This window comes from Podarcis erhardii, assembly GCF_964252035.2.
Source record: "Podarcis erhardii genome assembly, chromosome: 6".
Classification (NCBI taxonomy): domain Eukaryota; kingdom Metazoa; phylum Chordata; class Lepidosauria; order Squamata; family Lacertidae; genus Podarcis; species Podarcis erhardii.
This window is the reverse complement of record NC_138510.1, coordinates 53,073,084-53,092,331: the sequence shown is the minus strand read 5'-3', so window position 1 is coordinate 53,092,331 and position 19,248 is coordinate 53,073,084. Positions and strand designations below refer to the sequence as shown.

The following is a 19,248-nucleotide window of genomic DNA, read 5'->3' as shown; positions in this document are numbered from 1 at the left end:
TTTTTGTTTATAGCTATATGAAAATACACAATCTTTGCGCCTTCATTTCCATCTCTGTTTGTGATATTTCACAACAGGTATGTTCAAATGATCATATCTTGATTTAATAAGAAGAAATAAGAAGTCTTGTGCACCCACATGCAGCTGCTCCTTTCCTGTATTTGCATGAAGTGGCAAAGAACAGGGAAGTCTTTAGTTAAAAATAATATCCTGTTTAGTAGCTTTGGAACTCACCAGTATTTGAAGCCATGGCTTGAGGTTGCCTTCAGATGGTGTCTAGAAGCATAGAATTGTAAGTTGGAAGGGGCCCAAGAGTCATCAGGTTCAACCCCCTACAATGCAGGAATCTTAACTAAAGCATGACAGAAGACCATCCAACCTCTGCTTAAAAACCTCCAATGAAGGAGAATGCACCACCTTACAAGAGAGTCTTTTCCACTGTTGAACAGCCCTACTGTCGGAAAATTGTTCCTGATGTTTAGTCAGTATCACCTTTCTTGTAACTTGAATACTTTGGTTTGGGTCCTAGCCTCTGGGACAGGAGAAAACAAGCTTGCTGCATCCTCCACGTGACAGTCCTTTAGATAACTGAAGAAGTTTGAAGAGTTTCCCAGTTCAAACAAAATGGGAAATGGGATATTGTTGACTGTGGATTTCTTGTTATGTGCTCATGGAAAAGCCATGATACCGTTCAAACATGCTTATTGTGAAAGATTTATAGCAGGGGTCAGCAAACTTTTTCAACAGGAGGCCAGTCCACTGTCCCCCAGACTTTGTGGGGGGCCGGACTAAATTTTTTTTTTGGGGGGGGATGAATGAATTCCTATGCCCCACGAATAACCCAGAGATGCATTTTAAATAAAAGCACACATTCTACGCATGTAAAAACATGCTGATTCCCAGACCGTCCGTAGACCGAATTTAGAAGGCAATTGGGCCAGATCCAGCCCCCGGGATTTAGTTTGCCTACCCATGATTTATAGTGTACAGAGGGAGACCTGAGTGAATTCTAATATGCTGGAGGGGAAATTAATACTGAATTCCTCATCAACTTTTTCTAGTTCCCAGCAGAAACTAGAAAGGTTGATGGAGCTCAGTTTCTAGGTTTATTGGTTTGAATTGAGCATGGAGCGTGGAAATCAACAGGAGTCATTGAACTACAGTAGTTCAGAATGGATCTATATCAAGTTGTACATCCTTCAGTTAGCTCTTGGAAAGATACTGAGTTGCTGTCCAAGCTGTTGGGGGCAGGCCCAGTCCTGTCTTTGCTGTGTTGTCTTTGCTCTGGGAATGGCTGACAGTGGATATGTGTTGTTCATCTTGTCTTAGATCCTGGCCATGAGGTTTGATGCCTCGCTTTATTGAAGGAGAGACACTGGACCTAAATGGCGCAGCATGACTTTGTTCCTGCCTGGCTTAACTTCTCTACACCGCAGTCTGCTAAGGTAAACGACTGAATCTTGGATCAAACTCTTCAATAACATTTAGACAAGTTATGACTAGGTTGCCTATTTGATTATGAAATGCATACATGGCTTTGTAAAATAGTTAAGTTAAATTGGCCATATTGAGCCCACATTAAAAGTGCACCAACAATAAAATGGTAGGCCATTGCTACCAGAGTTGATAGCCCATTTGTCAAACTAATGCTTGCATTAAAAAAACTAACACACAAATTGCATTTTTGGACAATTTGTCACTAATGATGTGTTGTCATGACATGGAAAAAGCTGCAAAACTTAAATGTAACCAGTGCCCTCATCAAACTGTTTTTTGCTTCATTGGTAAGGGTTGGTTTAAACTCTTGTGTTTTGCGTGGCTGCAATGTAGCCTATTCTAGTTACATTAATTGATCCATGCACTTTTGCCTCTGGCCCCACCCACCACTGGCATGCATCCCCTGGAAGGTTCCCAGGGAATGTAGACCTCGGGTTGAAAATGGTTCTCAACCCCTGGTTTGGAACAGCCAGTCTCTCAAAGTCATGCACAGAGAAAATCCAAACATTTACCATTACAGTAACACACAAAATTGTTAATTAATATGCGGGCAAAATATGTGCCCTGAGGGACAAAGTGGATGTTCTGGGAACAACAAATGCTACAATATGACTGAAGCTAAGCTGGTGTTGTCCTGGAAGCCAGGCTACTGGGAGCCCCTTGTAAGAGTATATCTATAATTTGGATAGGGTTGTCTTTACCCTTAAGATTCAAATGTGCAACATAGGGGTGTGGCATTGCTCCTGTGTGCCCAGTAGCAGCTATAGCCAGAAGTGCTTTTTGCTAGTTTTGATAGGTGCACCAGCAGTTCCCGTTCCTGGTTAGGACAGACCTGGTAGCAATAATTAATGACAATATCCAGATTGGATTATCATAATGCATAGAACTATTATAATGCACTCAATGTGCACTTTCAGTGGCTTCTTATAAATGAAGAATCTAAATGCCATTTTCCAATATAGGTCCTAAACTGTTTGACAGTTGATCAATCTGTTATCCTGAAATAATAGCAAGATAATTTGCTGTCACAGTGTATTTAAAAGGCGTCAAGGAAGGAACAGATTCTACACAATTGCAAATGTGTGGCTGAAGCTGGTACATATATACCAAATATAGCTTTGTTGGTTGTTTCTGGTGGTCACTGGAATATCACTTTTGAACAAAGTAGGAAACAGTCTGTTGATAAACTCCTGAAAACTCATGCGGAGCTCATAATTCCAGAGCCTTTGCATATTTTGATTATTATTTTTTTCCTTAATAGGCCTCTGGAACCACTCTTGAGAAGCACGGAGAGCATCTTCCTCGGGGAGAGGGCCGCTTTGGAGTAAGCCGGAGACGCCACAACTCTTCTGATGGCTTTTTTAATAATGGTCCCCTCAGAACTGCAGGAGGTATATAAAAAGGCTCATACTAGAACTTGTACACACTGGTCTTAGGTTTTATTACTCAGTTAGGTGCTGCAAACATTTAAATGCTTGAAAAACCTGATTGTTTGAGATAAAAGTGCGGAGGTTTTCAACTTACCCAGGGCTTTGTAACAGTTGATTCCTATGAGAGAGTAAACTGTGAGCACCCCGCCTTATAAAAAGTAGGTGGTATTCTGATTTTTCATGATGTGCTAGGAGTCTGTTGGCATACTTAAGCAAACAACAAGAAGACAGCTGTGATAGAAAACTATAATGTCATTGCTTGTATGGTAGAATGGTTAGGGTATATTGTTCACTTGGGCTTCACAATAAAGGCTGTAATCCCAAAATCTGGTTGGAGTAGTATTCTGAACTGACATAGAGCAGGGATGGGGGAGTTTTCCCCCAAGTGGGCCAAATCTGTTTCTGCCCTACACTTTGCAGGCCAAATTTGGGCAGGGTCTCCTACCTGTCAATCACAATGAGGTGATGTGCCTCTATGAAAGAGTACTCCCAGTATGCCTTCAAAGAGGTTTGCTCCAGGTTTGCTATGGTGTTTGCACTGAATGCCCTGCTAAAGTGAAGAATTTTCCCTCCTTTTGAGCATTTGTTTCCATAAAAATCAACTGATGGATGGTTAGAGTGTGCCCTGCTTCAGCAAGGGAACAATGATGAGCTTGCTTCCAATTGTTCCTTTGAAGCCACTTCAATAGCTGCATATGGCATTGGGGGGAGGGGAATAGATAGGTGTGATTTGCCAGAAGTAGCTGGGGGTGCATTGTAGGTCCAAATTGGTTCCTGCGCCAGAGGTTCCCAACCCCTGACAAAGTGCATTGTTGCTGCATGCTGGCTTCATTAGAGATCTGTACTATGGCAGATATTTTAGATATTGACTATTTTTATTCATACAACAATCTTCCTCTCATGCAGACTGCTGGCATCAGCCTTCCCTGCACCGTCATGATTCTGTGGACTCTGGTGCTTCTAAAGGAGTTCATGTTGGGCTAGCTGGCAATCAGCCTGGCTGGTATGGTTCTTCACGAGGCCATGATGGCATGAATCAAAGAGGAGGAGGAGGAACTGGATCCCATCGCCACTGGAATGGCAATTTCCACTCCCGAAAGGGTTCAGCCTTTCAGGAAAAACCACCTGCTGAGACGAGGGAGGAAAAGGAAGAAAAGGAGAAACTGCAATTTGAGGAGGAAGACTTTGTAAGTGTACAATACTGTGTTTTCAACAAGGTTTCCTGCTGATTTTTCACAAGCACTGATTTCTTCTATGCTTTCATGCATCTCTGTGTTTCCCCAAGCTGCATAATGTGTGAAGGCTCTGCCCCCAGAGATGTATCCAGAACATGTGTCCACTTACATGTTCAAAGGAAAACTTTCTTTGGATATAGATGGGAAGTTCCTACCATGTGCCAGTTGGGCAAACCAGTATAATTTTAGTTTCTTCCTCTTTCCAATTCACAGCTTTCCCTAAGGCTAGATGCTAATCAGGCATACTGATTATTCCATGTTTAGACTATATTAAAAAATTAAATCTTCTTTTCATGCAGTACATTTGCTTCACTTAAACCTATTTGTATCTCCAACCTAGTTCTTTAATAACTTGCTATTTGCTCACACTGGTTTGCAGAGTAATTAAGTACAACAGCAAAGGAACATTGTCAAGATGTTGGTATATAAATTGTGAAAGAATAATGTTGAATTTAAATACAATTATTAAGTTTTTAAAACTTAGTCCTAGCTAAGTAACTTGAAAATGGAGTTAATAAAATTTTGTATCATAGTAAGACATACGTTTTTCTTTTTGTTTTCTAGCCATCATTGAATCCAGAAGCTGGAAAACAGAACAGCCAGAGTAAACCAGTTGGGACTCCATCTGGTGTTTGGGGTAGGTATTGAGGCATCATCGAACAGCCACCTTCTTAGTAAAAGATATAAATTGTCTTTCCATTTTCAATCCCAAGAATTCTGAAGCAGATTGAGCTGAATCTTAGAATTTTCAAAGATGCCTTGGATATTTAGTGGTAGAGTTGTAGAGTTCTTGGGTCTCACCAAGAAATGCCTGTGTTCTCTTCTCTTCTTCCCCCACCCCCATCATGTTTGACATTCAGCATCCTAGACATTTAAATTCTGCCCATTCAGTATCTAGAGCACTTCTCCAGTTCTTTCCAGCAATGTGGAAAGTGCTGTGTTTCCCATCCCTCATTCAAACCACCAGACACATGGCACAAGCAAGAGTGGTGCTTGAGCCCTGAGCCTTAAGAAGCCACATAGTAAAGGAAGGACTTGATTCAATGAGTTATGGATCCTTTTTAATGCCCAAAGCAGCCCATGTTATCTACTAACCATTAATCACACATCTACTGTACCAATGTTCAGCCATGTAACATCCAAAGTAGTCCTTAAGATTGTTAGGCCTTATGCATACCACTGGTTACAGACATATAGCCAGAATGGAACATACTAATTGAAAATCAAGACTTTTTGTGAGAGGCCTAAGATAAGCATAGCTATTTGCATCTTAGTGCTCATCTAAACTATATTGGGCCTAAAGATGAGCTTGTAACAATATGCACAACTGATAATTCCTACTGGTCCAGGTTTGTTCCCTTCAAAGACGCTCATGGAAGAATAGTGAATATAACTTGTTTCATCAGATTGCAATTATATAAAGCATTGTCCTTTAGAATTGGGCTTTATTTGAACTGAATATCCATTTTGGTTGAAAACCTAAAATAAATCTATTTGTTAACTACATTTCCAGACTAGTCCTTCTCAGATCCCGTCCTATATGATGAGCTGTCACCAAATATTTCCTATTTGAGCAGGTGCTACAATAACTGGACTGAGAAAAGAGTGAACTCGTAACTCTTGAAGACTATGTTTCTGCCTTCCTGTAACAAGCAGTGTCTATAAAACCATCCATTCCCATTTGAACTAGGGATGAACTGCATTTTTAATGGAAATTTGGTGTGTTTCTCTTCCCCACCCCTTTTACTAGAAAACCCTCCTAGTGCCAAGCAACCTACCAAGATGCTGGTCATCAAAAAGGTTTCAAAAGAAGATCCTGCTGCTGCCTTCTCAGCTGCATTTACGTCACCAGGGCCTCAGCTTTCAAATGGCAACAAGGCAACTACCATTGTCCCAAGTGTCTACAAAAATCTGGTTCCCAAGCCTGCAACACCCCCTTCCAAGGTATGCATAGGTTCACTCAGATAAAAGATAAAGGTACCACTGCAGGGGAAGTTTTAACATTCTGTTGAGTAACCTAAAGGAAATATTAAATTGTGCTGTACTAAACCTATACAATACTATTAGAATGTAAATGGAAAGAAGGGGTTCATGTTGAAGGTTAAAAGTTTTTTTAAAAAACTGGTTATCTTGAGTTGGTGTTCTATATGCACTTCCCTTCTTTTCTCTTTTCTCCCCGCTCCCCAGTGTGAGGGTGTGCCCTCTCTCCTTTGCTGAGAAGGGCTGCATTATGACAACCTAGACACAGGAACATTTGGTATTAAGCTCTCAACAGTCTCTATTTACTTGTGACTTAGGGACATGTGCCAGGTTCCCTCGTTACTCCAGTTCTGCATGCTTTCCCCCCACCTGTTCCTGGCTTCTACTTTTGTATTCCCTGTCTTCAACTCTTAGTGCTTCCTCTCCAGTTTAAATGTTTTACACAGGGTGTTACCATATAATCACCATGCACAACATGTGTCTTGTAGGATAAATGCAGCCCTCTCTATTTGCACACATTCAGGGGAATTCTAATTGCCCACAGTTGCACCTTCTCACCTCTTTGTAGGAATAAGCAAGGCCTGCCAAAGCCCGTCACAAGTAGAAATGGGGATGGGAAACTTTCTACATTACTCCGACCACTTTCTTTTCCTTTTCTTTTCCTGGATACTTGATGGGGCTGGTGCCAGTTTTTTCAGCCTGCTGACAAAAATATAAATAATAATCAAGGTGACTGTCTAGTTTTAAGCAAGATAAAAAATTAAGTTACTAGATTAATAGATGTTGCTTTTATGCAGTTTCTTGCTCCCTAATGTTACTGTATTTGTTCTCTTCACATGGTAGCCAAGCCAATGGAAAGCTAACAGAAGTGAACATAAACCAGGCTCGCTCTCCTCCAGCCGTGATTCTGCTTTTACAAGTCCAGTGTCTGTAACCAAACCTGCTCTACTGGCCAGTGGCTCTGTTCTCACCTCTTCCAAAGAGGTAAGCTTGAAAGGTTGTATTAAAAAACTGGATTTGAAAGTATTTGAACATCAGTGAACATATACTTATGATCACCCAGCTTAAATGACACAAATAGAAATGAGGTAGGGAGGACAGGATCCCTCTGGTAAAAAGTAAACTCTGGAAGATTTGCAGCACTTTTATTCTCTCTACAGAGTCCTTCCAGCATCACCCCTCCCATTGAAATAAACTCCTCTCGCTTGACAAAGCTGATGCGCCGCACCACAGATAAGAAGAGTGAGTTCTTGAAGGCCTTGAAGGATGACCGGAATGGGGAGTTGCCAGAGCGCCATGAGAGCAACAAATTGGAGGATGTAAGGGTGCAGCTCCCGTTTTTCTTTCTAGAGTATTAAAATGATAGGGATTTTTGAATGTGAAATGAAATGCTGTGTTAAAGGTATGGCAGAACTGGTATTTTCCAACTATTCTAAGTGTTTGACTTGTCTGGTAATCAGCTACTTTTTATGGGAATTTGAATTTTGGTTCTGTTCTTTGACTTGTGCAGATATGTGATAAATGATAGTTAAAGGAGTGAGTTTTCGCATAAACAAAATGTGTGTCCTCTTCATGCACAGTATGTCCATTTAGCGAATAAGCCCTGCAGAAATTCATTTTTTAATCTATATATACTAGTTTTTTCAACAAATAAAACAAAGCTGTATTTAATTTTTAGAAATGTAAAGTGCATAACACAAAACAGTATAGACATTTTCATTCCCCCACTCCCCAAATAATTGTGCTGGACTAGCACATTAAGGTAATTGAAAGCTTTTAAAGTCTTTTTACTTTTGGGAAATAAAGGGTGATAGAGGTATTAAAGAGTACTGGCTACTGACCTTGGAAGCAAAAGACCCTTATTGGTTACAATAAGGTTACAACTAAGCATTTTGTCAGATGTCTGTGGGACCAGATCCGATGTCTGCAGAATACATGGTTAAGTTATTTGTTGGGAACCCATTCACAATCCTTTATTGTAGGATTCATCAAGGCTCGAAAATTGCACACATAGCACCGTTGCACATGTGTTTTTACTTTGCTGGATTGTGTTCTTATTAGTAGGACTTGTTTAACATTCTAGAAACTACAGCTTCTAGATAGAGGGACCTTGAAAAAAAGGATATTTTTACAATGTAATTTGTTAGTATTAATTATGGTCAGGAAGGCAGGGTATATATTGATTATTTTCCCAAAAGTAAACTCCTTACAGAGCAATTTGTGCATGTTTTGAAGTCTTGCTGGGCTTATTCCATAGAAAGTGTGGTTTTGATTAGATAGATAGCAGTACAAGAGTGGTTGTTTAATACTATGATCTAAAAGCCTAGGTAGGCCTTGTATGATATACAAGGCCTACCTAGCTCAGCAGCCTTCACCAGGCAATTTGACTTATTTTTTTCTCCCTTGCCAGATGGAGGATGGCAGCACACCAGAACCAAAGGAAAACTGGGAAGAGAATTGTCACCAGAATGGTCTTTCTCTGCCTTTAGAAGAAGGGGAGAACCTTTCTCACTCATTAGAAGCAGAACACAGGTGAGAGGGAAGACAGACTGCTAAAGAAAATCTTTTTCTACCAGCGTTGTAGATAAATTAGTGGAATAAGAGTCAGAAGTAAAAGTAGAACCTGAAACTACTTAAAGTTCTATCGCCAACCACAAGTTATTGTCAGTTTTTGCTTCTATTGTTTGATCATGCTGTTCTTGCAGCGTAGTGTGCTGTCCTGCAGTGGGTGCTCATATACTGGGAGAGTCTTTGCACAGAGGCATATTATTTCAAAGGTGATGGCAAGGGTGTAACTCCCTAACAGCTATCTATCACACATAAGACCAGAATGTTTTTGTGGAATAAATCATTAAGTCTTCTGACACTACCCCAGCTGTTTGAGCACAACAGTAGATACTTAATGTCACGGCTAGATCAGGCCTGCATAAACCTGAACCCAGTAATTGCTCAACCTCTGATGCTGCAGTGCTGCTTTCTCAGAGCAGGCATAGGAGTAATGGCTCCTTATCTGTTAGGGATGCTTTAGTTGTGATTCCTGCATTGCAGGGAGTTGGACTATATAACCCTTGGGATAGCTTCCAACTCTACAGTTCTATGATTCATAACAGGAGTAGGGAGCAAGGTGTATTTGCCATCATTTGTCACAGAGTCCCTGTTGACAGTGATGTTGCTGCCACAAGGTAGAGTGAGTTGGGGAAGAGACATTTTCTCCCATTTGCTCTGGAAGAGGCAGATGACACAATTATTTTCCCCATTATTTATCACCCCTCAGATTTTGACATGCTGACAAGCACCTAATATATGCATGTCAGCGTGCATACACAAAAAAACTATTCCTCAAGAATAGTTGCTTTCTTACTAATGAATAAAGAATACAAGAGGTGTATTCTACTCAGTTATAACCTGAGAGGGAGAAGGGGGCAACCACTTGGCTTCCAGCTCCAGCCATCACTGGTCCAGTTCTTTCTCACATTAACCCTCAGTAGTGGGCCTGTCACAAAAAAGCTCCCAATTCCTGCCATATTCCTTTTTCATTCCCCAGTCCCTCATAACCACATCATTTACTTTCATTACCTAGGTTCCTTCTTCATAAAGTCACCCCATGTTCCTTTGCAGCTGAAGAATACATGTTAAATAATTGTTAACAATTATTTAATATTATTTAACAAGCATTGTTAACAATGCTTGTTAAATAGAACTTAACTAATTCATGTAAAAATCAGTGGTGAGTATCTATAGAAAACGTGTCAATTTTGTATGCATTGTGATGTGGGGGTGGGTCTTTCTTCCATTGTTAATCCAACCTCTCTTTCTCAACCCACCCCATCTCCTTTAAATTGCTAGGTTATTGAAAGCAATGGGGTGGCAAGAGTACCCTGAAAATGATGAGAATTGCCTTCCCCTCACAGAGGATGAGCTCAAAGAGTTCCAAATAAAGTCAGAGCAGGTATGTTTAGCTTTTGTGTTTAATATTATTATCAATCTTTTAGCATTGGTCATTTCCTAGTTTTATTTCATAAAACCTGTGAGATGACTGCAAAAGCATCTACTCATTTATTTTTTTGCATGTTGACAAGCCTATATAGACTTTGTTTTATATGTACATAGTATTAGAGTGTACTCTGCTTTGAGCTCTGAATGGAAAAGGGAAACAAATATGAATTCATTTTCCTTTCTTTCCTGCAGCTAAGAAGAAACGGCTTTAGGAAGAATGGATTTCTTCAAGGCCGTGGCAACAGTCAACTATTCTCCCACTGGAGAAGCACTTTTAAGACAGAGTTTGAGGAGTCGGATACAGAAACAAGTAGCAGTGAAACTTCAGACGATGATGCCTGAAAATAGGCACAAAAAACCCACAGTACAAAACAACCCAGCAAACTCAGTTTGTAGTTCAGCACATAAATGTTTGGGGTTCAAATGAAGCAGAGTTTATTCTGTCTCAAGTCTGTTCAGTTTCTTTTTATTGTTGAAAACTTCATGCACAAGGGAAAGAATTATATCCCAAAGAAGAAAGCTATTGGCTTATTTTTGGTTTTGCCCTTCTATGCTTCATAGAGAACAGTCCATGCAGATGGGTGACTCATGGCCTTCTGGTGCAAGGCATAGTTTCAGTCTCATCAGCAGCAGGATGTAAGGGACTGAGTTGGGCAGCCACATGCTTCTCATACTGCCGTCCACATAGCAAAATGCTGTGCGGCAATAATGTGCTAAAACAATCATTGTCAATGACAAAATGGCTATGGAAGTTCTAATTGTGTTAAATTAATGCTAATAACATGGAACTTTTTTATTTTGTTTTTTGGCGGCTCGGGGAGCTTCATCACTTAACCAGGCGTGTTTGGTTTTTTTTCTTTTTTGGGGGTACAGCTGTAAAATATTTGGATATAGGAATTGTTTGTGTTCTTGCAACCTTGATATTCAGGGTGGATTGTAAAATATAAATTTTTGTGGGACTTCAAAGATTAAGATTATTTTGATAACATTATTTACAGATTTAAAAAAGTGACTATCACATTGAGTCTGTATGAGGGGGAAAACTACTGCAACAAAAGATAACTAACTTGGAATAAATATTTTGCATCAGTTTGCCAATTCTGTGTCTCATTTCTCGTGAAATACTATATAAGTAAGGCAACTTGGCTATCCTTATTTTGTGTTATTGTGGCCTTCATATAACAGAACCTGCTTTAAAGAAAAGTTTTGAGTAACTTGAATAAATCCTGATTTGGTTTTTAAGCAAGGGTTCCCTGCTCCTGCCAACCTAGCAATTCGAAAGCACATCAAAGTGCAAGTACAGTGGTGCCTCGCAAGAGAAAATTAATTCGTTCCGCGAGTCTCTTCGTCTTGCGGTTTTTTCGTCTTGCGAAGCACCCCTATTAGCGGTTTTGTGGATTAGCGCTATTAGCGGCTTAGAAAAAGGGGGGGGAGGGAAAAAACTCACAAGACTCGCAAGACGTTTTCGTCTTGCAAAGCAAGCCCATAGGGAAATTTGTCTTGCGAAGCGCCTCGAAAAACGGAAAACCCTTTCATCTAGCGAGTTTTTCGTCTTGCGGGGCACCACTGTAGATAAATAGGTACCACTCCCGCGGGAAGGTAAACGGCGTTTTTGTGCGCTGCTCTGGTTCGCCTGAAGCGGCTTAGTCATGCTGGCCACATGACCCGGAAGCTGTACGCCGGCTCCCTCGGCCAATAAAGCGAGATGAGCGTCGCAACCCCAGAGTCGGCCACAACTGGACCTAATGGTCAGGGGTCCCTTTACCTTACCAGTTGAATAGTTGTACTTCTCTTTCTCTCTGTGCAGAGCAATTTTACATTACAACGCAGATATTATCAGAACTGAACATAAATTAACATCTGAGTGTAAAGTGAGGGAGAGAGGCTAAGTTGAAATGCTAATGTTTATACACTGAAGAAAATATAGAGAATTCAAATCAAACCTACTTTAATTTGATACTCATTGTGTCAGTCTCAACCTAGACTAACTCACAGGGTTGTTCTGAGGATAAAACGGCGGGCGGGGAACCAAGTATACACACACACTATTTAATTTGTATACCGCACTATACCTGCAGGTCTTGGGGTGTTTACAATATAAAATCACAAAATACCAAACAACCCAATAACCCCCCCATATGCTATATTGAGTTCCTTGGGGGAAAGTGGGAAATAAATATAATAATCCACATGCTCTAGAAACAGCTTCAATTCATAAAATTCAAAGACACAATTATTGCACCCAAAGAACTTAGTTCCTTATGCTCAGCAGTTCCTTGGGCTTGAAGCTTCCTGAACAACACACTCATTTCTACATGGCAAATCACTTCTAAAAGCAATGCATTATACAGCATGGGAACCTGCTATTCAACAACAAAACCTCACTAGGAATGTGCAATCTTAAGAGGGCCTTTGCATCAGACTCAACATGAACAACCAAAATACTTAATTTGCAGAAAGAGCAGGAATATATTATGAATCAACATACTACAGGCAACTTATATATACACAGCCAGCATAGGAGACTATCCTCTGCTCGCCAATAAGCAGAAATCATCTGTTGCAAGTACTCTCAATCACATGTTCAGGTAACAGCAGAAGAATGCTGACTCACCAAAGGATAACATTTATTGTGACTCTGGACTACTGTAATAAAAAATAAACTTAGCTGAACTTGTAGGATGGATATATAGGTTCACATGTACTTAAAACATTTATCAACTTTCAAATTAATTTCAACTAGGTTGCAAGAATTTCATAGTAAAATCTGGAACTTTCCTAGAGCTGTAGTGATATGACATGACTAGACTCTCAGCTGGGGATATGGCTATGCTTGGTAAGACAGGTGATATTTGTGAAGAATCAGTCTCATGTCAGTTTTGATGCACAGTGGAGGATTAGAATGGGGTATCGGGTTTTTTCCTAACTAAATCTTGGTCTCCTATTTGGGATTTTGTAGATTTTCTGCATCAGCAAAGAGTTGAACTTCAAGGTCCCATCCAATTCTGATTCTATGCTGAAATACTGGCTTTCCGGCATTGACACCTTAAAGTCTAAAGCAGATTTATTGTGGTACATGCTTTTATAAACTAGAGCCCATTTGTTAGATGTATAAAGTGTTGTCTTCAATGTGTGTGTAAATGTGTATGTGTGTGCATGTGTATATGAGGTGCAAGTGGATTTTTGACATACCTATGCAAAGCCCAAATTTATAGAAGATACCCTTATCATAATAGTTGTAACTGATGTTTCCTTCGTATCTAATTTAGCACCTATCGGGGATAATGTGACTGGAGTAAGATTTGTTGAGAAATCCTAGTTTTTAATTCAAGTCTTACTATTTTTGTGATCAGCACTAGCCTATTCCAAATGTTCTGGTTTCCATCTTTCTCAGACTGTTACAACCCTTCACTGTATGCCATTGTCGCCAATTGTCATATCAAACTGTCATATCATTTGACTGTCATGTCAAACATTGTCATATCAAACTGAAGGACAGGCGTAGTTGGTACCACCTACATTTTGCGTTAATCTGCCTTTCCGTTTCGTTGCGTGCGTATTTTTTTAAACTACCGGATACAATTATTTTACAAGAGCCGTGTACATTTTTAACGGTCATGCAGGAGAGGGAACATTAGCAGGCTTAGCTTACCTGTCATGGCTGCAGAACTGCGGAAAACGTGCGAGAAGCTCCCTTTTCTACAGCTACTGCAAGTGGAGAAACCTTCCCACGCGATTGCATGGGGCGAGTAACAGACCTGCGCAGAGTAGTAAAGCACTGAAGCACTAATGCGGCGTGGAGCGATCATCCATGGCTGGGTACAAATGGCTCGCTCTCCTCCGCGCACACCTGCCATCGGACACACTTCTGTTCTTGTCTTTGCCGCGGTCGCATTCCTTCGCCGACCGCGCAGGCGCGTCTTACTTCGATGACGTTTAGACGCACAGAGGACGCGCTGAGATCACGCAGAAGCCATCGCGAGATTTGACGGGCAACAAACCGCCCCGTGGTGCTTTGCGGCCTTCTCTTTGCAGTCGGCGCCTCCGGAGAAGGATGGGTGAGTAGCTTGGGAAGCTGGAGAGTGAGGTCCTTCCATCCGTTCCCATCCGGCCAGGTGGTCGATCCAGCGGGGATGCAGCTCAAGTAATGGGGGACGGGGGCATTTGCACGATTCAATGCAGGGTCTATTGGGGCCGGTGGCTCCTTTTTGCCGCTTTCATGGTTGGGCCCCGCCTCGGCCGCAGGTTGTGCCTGGGCCTGCGTGCCTTTGCCATTTTGACGCGTTGGCTGCCTACCCTGGAGGAAGGGTCTGCGGGAAGCGGCCTCCCACTGGCGTTGAGCCAAGGGCCCCCTTCGCGTTCCTTTGCCCCGTGTTACTGTGATGAAGCATCTTCCACCGAGAATGCCGTGCGGAGACATTTTTTACCTTGGAGAGCTGAGTAACTCTGGGCATAAGGAACTCTTGCAGTCGGCTGAGGTGAAAAGGCCCTGCTCTGTGCCGCGCGCTCGTCTTCACCATTTGGCTTTTGTTCTGTCCGCTCAGGTATCTCCAGGGACAACTGGCACAAGCGCCGCAAGACCGGGGGAAAGCGAAAGCCCTACCACAAGAAGAGGAAGTATGAGTTGGGGCGACCCCCTGCCAATACCAAAGTATGTGCTTGTAGCGAATAATTACTTGTGCAGCTAGCTGTCTCTTTGTGTTTTTGGTGCTCAGCTTATGACTGCAAAATCCCTGTTTAAATTAGAAAGCATATACAGTATCTGTTTCTTGAAGTACTTGAGACCTCCATGCACTGCTCAGGACCCCTCAGTATTCATTGCAGGGGTTCTTTGTTCTTGAGTAATCTGAAAGGGCACACTTTAAAATGCTGATCGTATGGGATTATCCTAGTTTAGAGTCATCAAAGGTTCATGTTATAAAAGATAGTATTTTATTTTTGTGTGCTTGACCTGGAAGTAGTATGAATGTGCAAAAATTAGACTATAATCAGAGTACAACTCATAAATTATAACATAATAAAAGTGTGCCCCTGAATTTCCCAGTTGTAAGTGTGTTCCAGAGTTTATTTTTCTGACTGTGAATAGCATGCAGCAATTTCTTTCTTGTACTTATATGTATGGACCAGGATCCAGTCTACTTTGTGTTCATACAACTGCAGAGGCACTCTTGGTGGGATGTTTGACTTCAAGCAACTGAAGCACACCACAAATATGCCATTTCACAAATTGCATCTGAATTTCCCCTTAGACTCTATAGTGCAGCACGGGGAGTTAAACACAAGTCCAAAATCTGGTGTGCTGGAGTAGTTGCATAAATAAGTAGATCTGAACCATTATATTTGGAATGGGAGGCAACTGGAGTGATGAGAGCTACACCTTAGGTGGATGCGAGACCGTTTTGGTCATGGTTGCATTCACCAATGCTAGGGGTTGTCATAGTTACACTGACCATGTTGCCATGTGGTTTGAGTATTTGTAAGAAGATTTTAGTGCTGTGTACCCGTGTGGTTTGACCTAGTCTGTTCTGTTTTGTTGTAGATTGGACCTAGGAGAATTCACACAGTAAGGGTACGTGGAGGGAATAAAAAATACCGTGCTCTGCGTCTCGATGTTGGAAACTTCTCTTGGGGGTCTGAATGTAAGTGCAAAATGGCTCCTCTGTGTGGCATTAGCTAGGATGGTACATACTAGTGACCTGGAAGCTAAAACAAGAGAACAGTGATGATAACTTTGACCTTAAGAGAGTTTTGGTGAATTCCTAAACTCTCAGTGATGGTGGTGTCATAGTTACCCTGAGTGAGTGCATTGTTGCTTCAAGTGCGGTTATGTAAATTTAAAGGGCAAACAAAATTGTTTGTATACTACATTTGAGGTGTATTTTCCCAAGAATTTTATTGTGTGAATTGATTTTGATCACAGATGCTGTTAAACATAATGCTGTGAGATGTTAAAGATGGATTGAAAAACTTCAATTCTGTGGCCAAGGGACAAGAAGGGAGGAGGCCTGGTCTAAACATTTTGTGGCTACAGAGACAATAACAGGCAAAGAAAATCCCCTGCTGTGAAAATCAAATACTGAGTGTACATTGAGTGTGATTCCTTATTGGTGCCTTGGAGCACCTATTTGGGTTAGTCTGCCCAAAGTTTCTAACTTTATGGAAGTGTCAGATTACAATCTTGTTACTATTTTTTTCTAATTGGTGGAGATTATTCACTTGATTGCAGATTCTGTATTTCCACCATTCCATATTTAATATTGAACTTGATCATTAAAATCTTGTGCAGATGGGCAATTGGAACACACCTTTTCATTAATTGATTGTAGACCATTGGCTTATGACCAATATTCCAGACTATCTTCCAAAGGCAAAAGGTAATCATAAATTTAAAAACAGAAGGTACAGGCACACGTTCAGTTGACGTGGAACCTTCAACACGTGGGTTGTTTTCGACCTGGAAGGGGGCGGGGTGGGCTTACGTGCGCTCTGCCAATGTGTGAAGGCCCAGAACACAACCCATTCACAGACAGGGAGTTGTTTGTAAAGCATTTGCCTTTCACAGAAGGGGATAAGTTGTTCTACTGAAATCGGGAAATACTGCACATTTCTAGGACTGCTTCTCTGCTGTTGTTTTGTCTTACAGTAGTAAGTGCAGAAAATGCTCCTTCCCTATGGTACTGATCTGTAGCAGATTATATTTTTTTAAAGTTGAGGTTTGCAGAAAGAGTGGGTTGGTTAAACTTGGGTCTGCGGAAATTCTTTCCAAATTGTAGTATGCAAATTCCAATTTTCCTCATGATCTTTAAATGTGTGTTTTAAAAGTAGATGTAATAGAAACTTCACAGCTGTATTTTTAAAGCAGAAGCTGTATAGATCCTGCAAACTTCAACCTCCAAGGGGATTTCGGGGCCTATGGTTTTTATGTACACGAGAGGCTCTTTTGCCATGGATTTGTATTTTGTTCTTGGAATTTGTAACATGGTCTCTTCTCTTTACAGGCTGTACCCGCAAAACCAGAATCATTGACGTAGTGTACAATGCGTCTAACAATGAATTGGTGCGCACAAAGACCCTGGTCAAAAATTGCATTGTCCTTATTGACAGCACACCATACCGACAGTGGTATGAAGCCCACTATGCCTTGCCACTCGGGCGCAAAAAGGGTGCCAAGTTGGTATGTATTAAGTGGGTCTGCAGAAGCAGATGGTTGTCCTGTGCTTTTTAATTAAGTGTTCAGCCACTGTGCCCTAGAGTTTAGGGTTCTTCTGTCTTCTGGTGAGGATACCTTTGTCCAGTTCTGCTTCTGAATGGAGAGTGATGACTGACATTAATCTGAAGAAGACATCTGACCACCCTCCATTGTTGGTTCTTGTCCAGTTACAGCATCTCTTTGCTGATATGGGTACAGATGTTTTGAATTAAAAATGCAGAAAGTTAAATGAATTCTTAATGTACACAGTGCAGGTACTGGCTCTTTCTATTACTTGTCACTTGGCCAGGCTCAGATCCTCAATATTGTAATCGTAGAATCTTAAGAGTAGGAAGGGACCCCAAGGGTCATGTTGTCCAACCCCCTGCAATGCAGAAATCTCAGCTAAAGCATCCATGACAGATGGCCGTCCAACCTCTATTTAAAAACCTCCAAGGAAGGAGAGTCCACCACGTCTACACTGCTGAACAGCTCTTACTGTCAGAAAGTTTTTCTGAATGTTTAGTCTGAATCTCCTTTCTTGGAACTTGAAGCCATTGGTTTGAGTTCTACCCTCCAGAGCAGGAGAAAACAAGCATGCTCCCTCCTCCATGTGACAGCCCTTAAAATACTTGAAGATGGCTATCTCCTCTTTTCCAGGCTAAACATAACCAGCTCATTCAAGTTCCTTCAATCACTTGTTAGTAAATTATATACTGCTTAATGCCAAATGAGACTTCTATGTTGGTTACAAAAACCAATTACGTAGACATTAAATGGGTGAAATTATGGGAACTGACTATCAGTTGAACTCCAGTTCTATTCACATGCTTCTGCTCTTGTTCCAGACTCCTGAGGAAGAAGAAATCTTAAACAAGAAGCGTTCAAAGAAAATTCAGAAGAAGTATGATGAAAGAAAAAAGAATGCGAAGATCAGTAGTCTTCTGGAGGAGCAGTTCCAGCAAGGGAAGCTACTTGGTGAGACTCTGAAACAGGAAAGGGTGCTGTGCTTGCCAGTAGCCTAGGTGCTGTGGTGGGTGGATGCTGTTTTATCTTATAGTTATTATAAAATTGCATTTTATTACCTTCTGGATTTCAGGAAACCCTATGGTACTAATTCAGCAAATCTGACTTTGCATTGCTGATTTGCTCATTCAACTCTTGGAATAGTAGTTGGCAAAAGCTGAGAGACTCAACTAGAAAAGTGTTACAGGCTTTTCTCAACCACGATGGACACATGTGTAAAGTCATTCAAGTGGCAGGCAACATTGTGTTCCCTGGTGTTTTGAAGTTGGCCTTGTGACGAAAACTTTGTCCAGTTCTGCTGCTGAATGCAAGTGGTGACAATTCAAATTCTGAAGGTGACTTCATCAGGATGGTTTGGTGGTTCCTTAGACTTTGCAACTTGGGGAGGGGAGATGGTATGATCCTCCCACCCACCCTAATTTGGAAAAAAGATGGGTTCATTAGCATTAAATTGCTTTGTCTCAAGAGGTTAGCAATGATGTCCTGGCATGAAAGACTGGCAAGAAGTACATTACACAGGGAAAAGCAGCCCAGTTCTTCTTACTTGATACTTCCCCATTTCTAATATGATTTCGTTTTGCAGCTTGTATTGCCTCCCGGCCTGGGCAGTGTGGTCGAGCAGATGGATACCTTCTGGAAGGCAAGGAACTAGAATTCTACCTGAGGAAGATCAAAGCCAGGAAAGGCAAATGAACAGTCACTGTATCTAATGTGCTGAATAAATACCTACAGAGTCTTGTATAAATGATTGATGTGATTATTTATGGACAGTGAGGCAAAGACTTGAGTATGGTTTACTGTGACCATGTGAACGTGTTGGTTGCTGACAAGGAGCTCACACCTACTTAGCTTTCTCCCAGGATTTTTAAGTGCTATGGGATGAAAGCTAATGCAA

The 19,248-nt window shown here is 41.2% G+C and overlaps 3 protein-coding genes across 8 annotated transcripts in view; 2 read left to right on the top strand and 1 right to left on the bottom strand.

The window, feature by feature from the left end:
• GPBP1L1 (GC-rich promoter binding protein 1 like 1) overlaps window positions 1-11,236 on the top strand; it is a 31,516-nt gene extending 20,280 nt beyond the window's left edge. For all 3 annotated transcript variants that reach the window (XM_081868278.1, XM_081868277.1, XM_081868279.1), the window contains exons 3-12: window positions 1,330-1,445; window positions 2,759-2,888; window positions 3,834-4,114; window positions 4,727-4,799; window positions 5,913-6,106; window positions 6,986-7,126; window positions 7,303-7,461; window positions 8,553-8,674; window positions 9,989-10,091; window positions 10,331-11,236. In XM_081868278.1, coding sequence (XP_081724404.1) covers window positions 1,386-1,445; window positions 2,759-2,888; window positions 3,834-4,114; window positions 4,727-4,799; window positions 5,913-6,106; window positions 6,986-7,126; window positions 7,303-7,461; window positions 8,553-8,674; window positions 9,989-10,091; window positions 10,331-10,480 — 1,413 coding nt within the window. In that variant the 5' untranslated portion in view covers window positions 1,330-1,385 and the 3' untranslated portion in view covers window positions 10,481-11,236. The remainder of the gene's footprint in view (window positions 1-1,329; window positions 1,446-2,758; window positions 2,889-3,833; window positions 4,115-4,726; window positions 4,800-5,912; window positions 6,107-6,985; window positions 7,127-7,302; window positions 7,462-8,552; window positions 8,675-9,988; window positions 10,092-10,330) is intronic.
• TMEM69 (transmembrane protein 69) overlaps window positions 1-14,043 on the bottom strand; it is a 44,154-nt gene extending 30,111 nt beyond the window's left edge. The window contains exons 1-3 of one of the 4 annotated variants that reach the window (XR_014158157.1): window positions 13,791-14,036; window positions 6,701-6,841; window positions 3,958-4,052 (exon numbers count right to left, since the gene is read on the bottom strand). The gene's annotated coding sequence lies outside the window, so the exon portion shown is untranslated. Of the gene's footprint in view, window positions 1-3,957; window positions 4,053-4,798; window positions 4,880-6,700; window positions 6,845-13,790 lie in introns of those variants that run through there. The other 3 variants (XR_014158156.1, XM_081868303.1, XM_081868302.1) reach the window with 3 other exon arrangements.
• A 19-nt stretch (window positions 14,044-14,062) lies between these two features.
• Window positions 14,063-19,098, top strand: RPS8 (ribosomal protein S8). Its single transcript, XM_081868311.1, has 6 exons — window positions 14,063-14,196; window positions 14,683-14,789; window positions 15,678-15,777; window positions 17,137-17,312; window positions 18,176-18,305; window positions 18,937-19,098. The coding sequence occupies exons 1-6, from the start codon at window positions 14,193-14,195 to the stop codon at window positions 19,044-19,046; spliced, it is 627 nt and encodes a 208-aa protein (XP_081724437.1). The 5' UTR covers window positions 14,063-14,192; the 3' UTR covers window positions 19,047-19,098.
• Window positions 19,099-19,248: the final 150 nt, after the last annotated feature.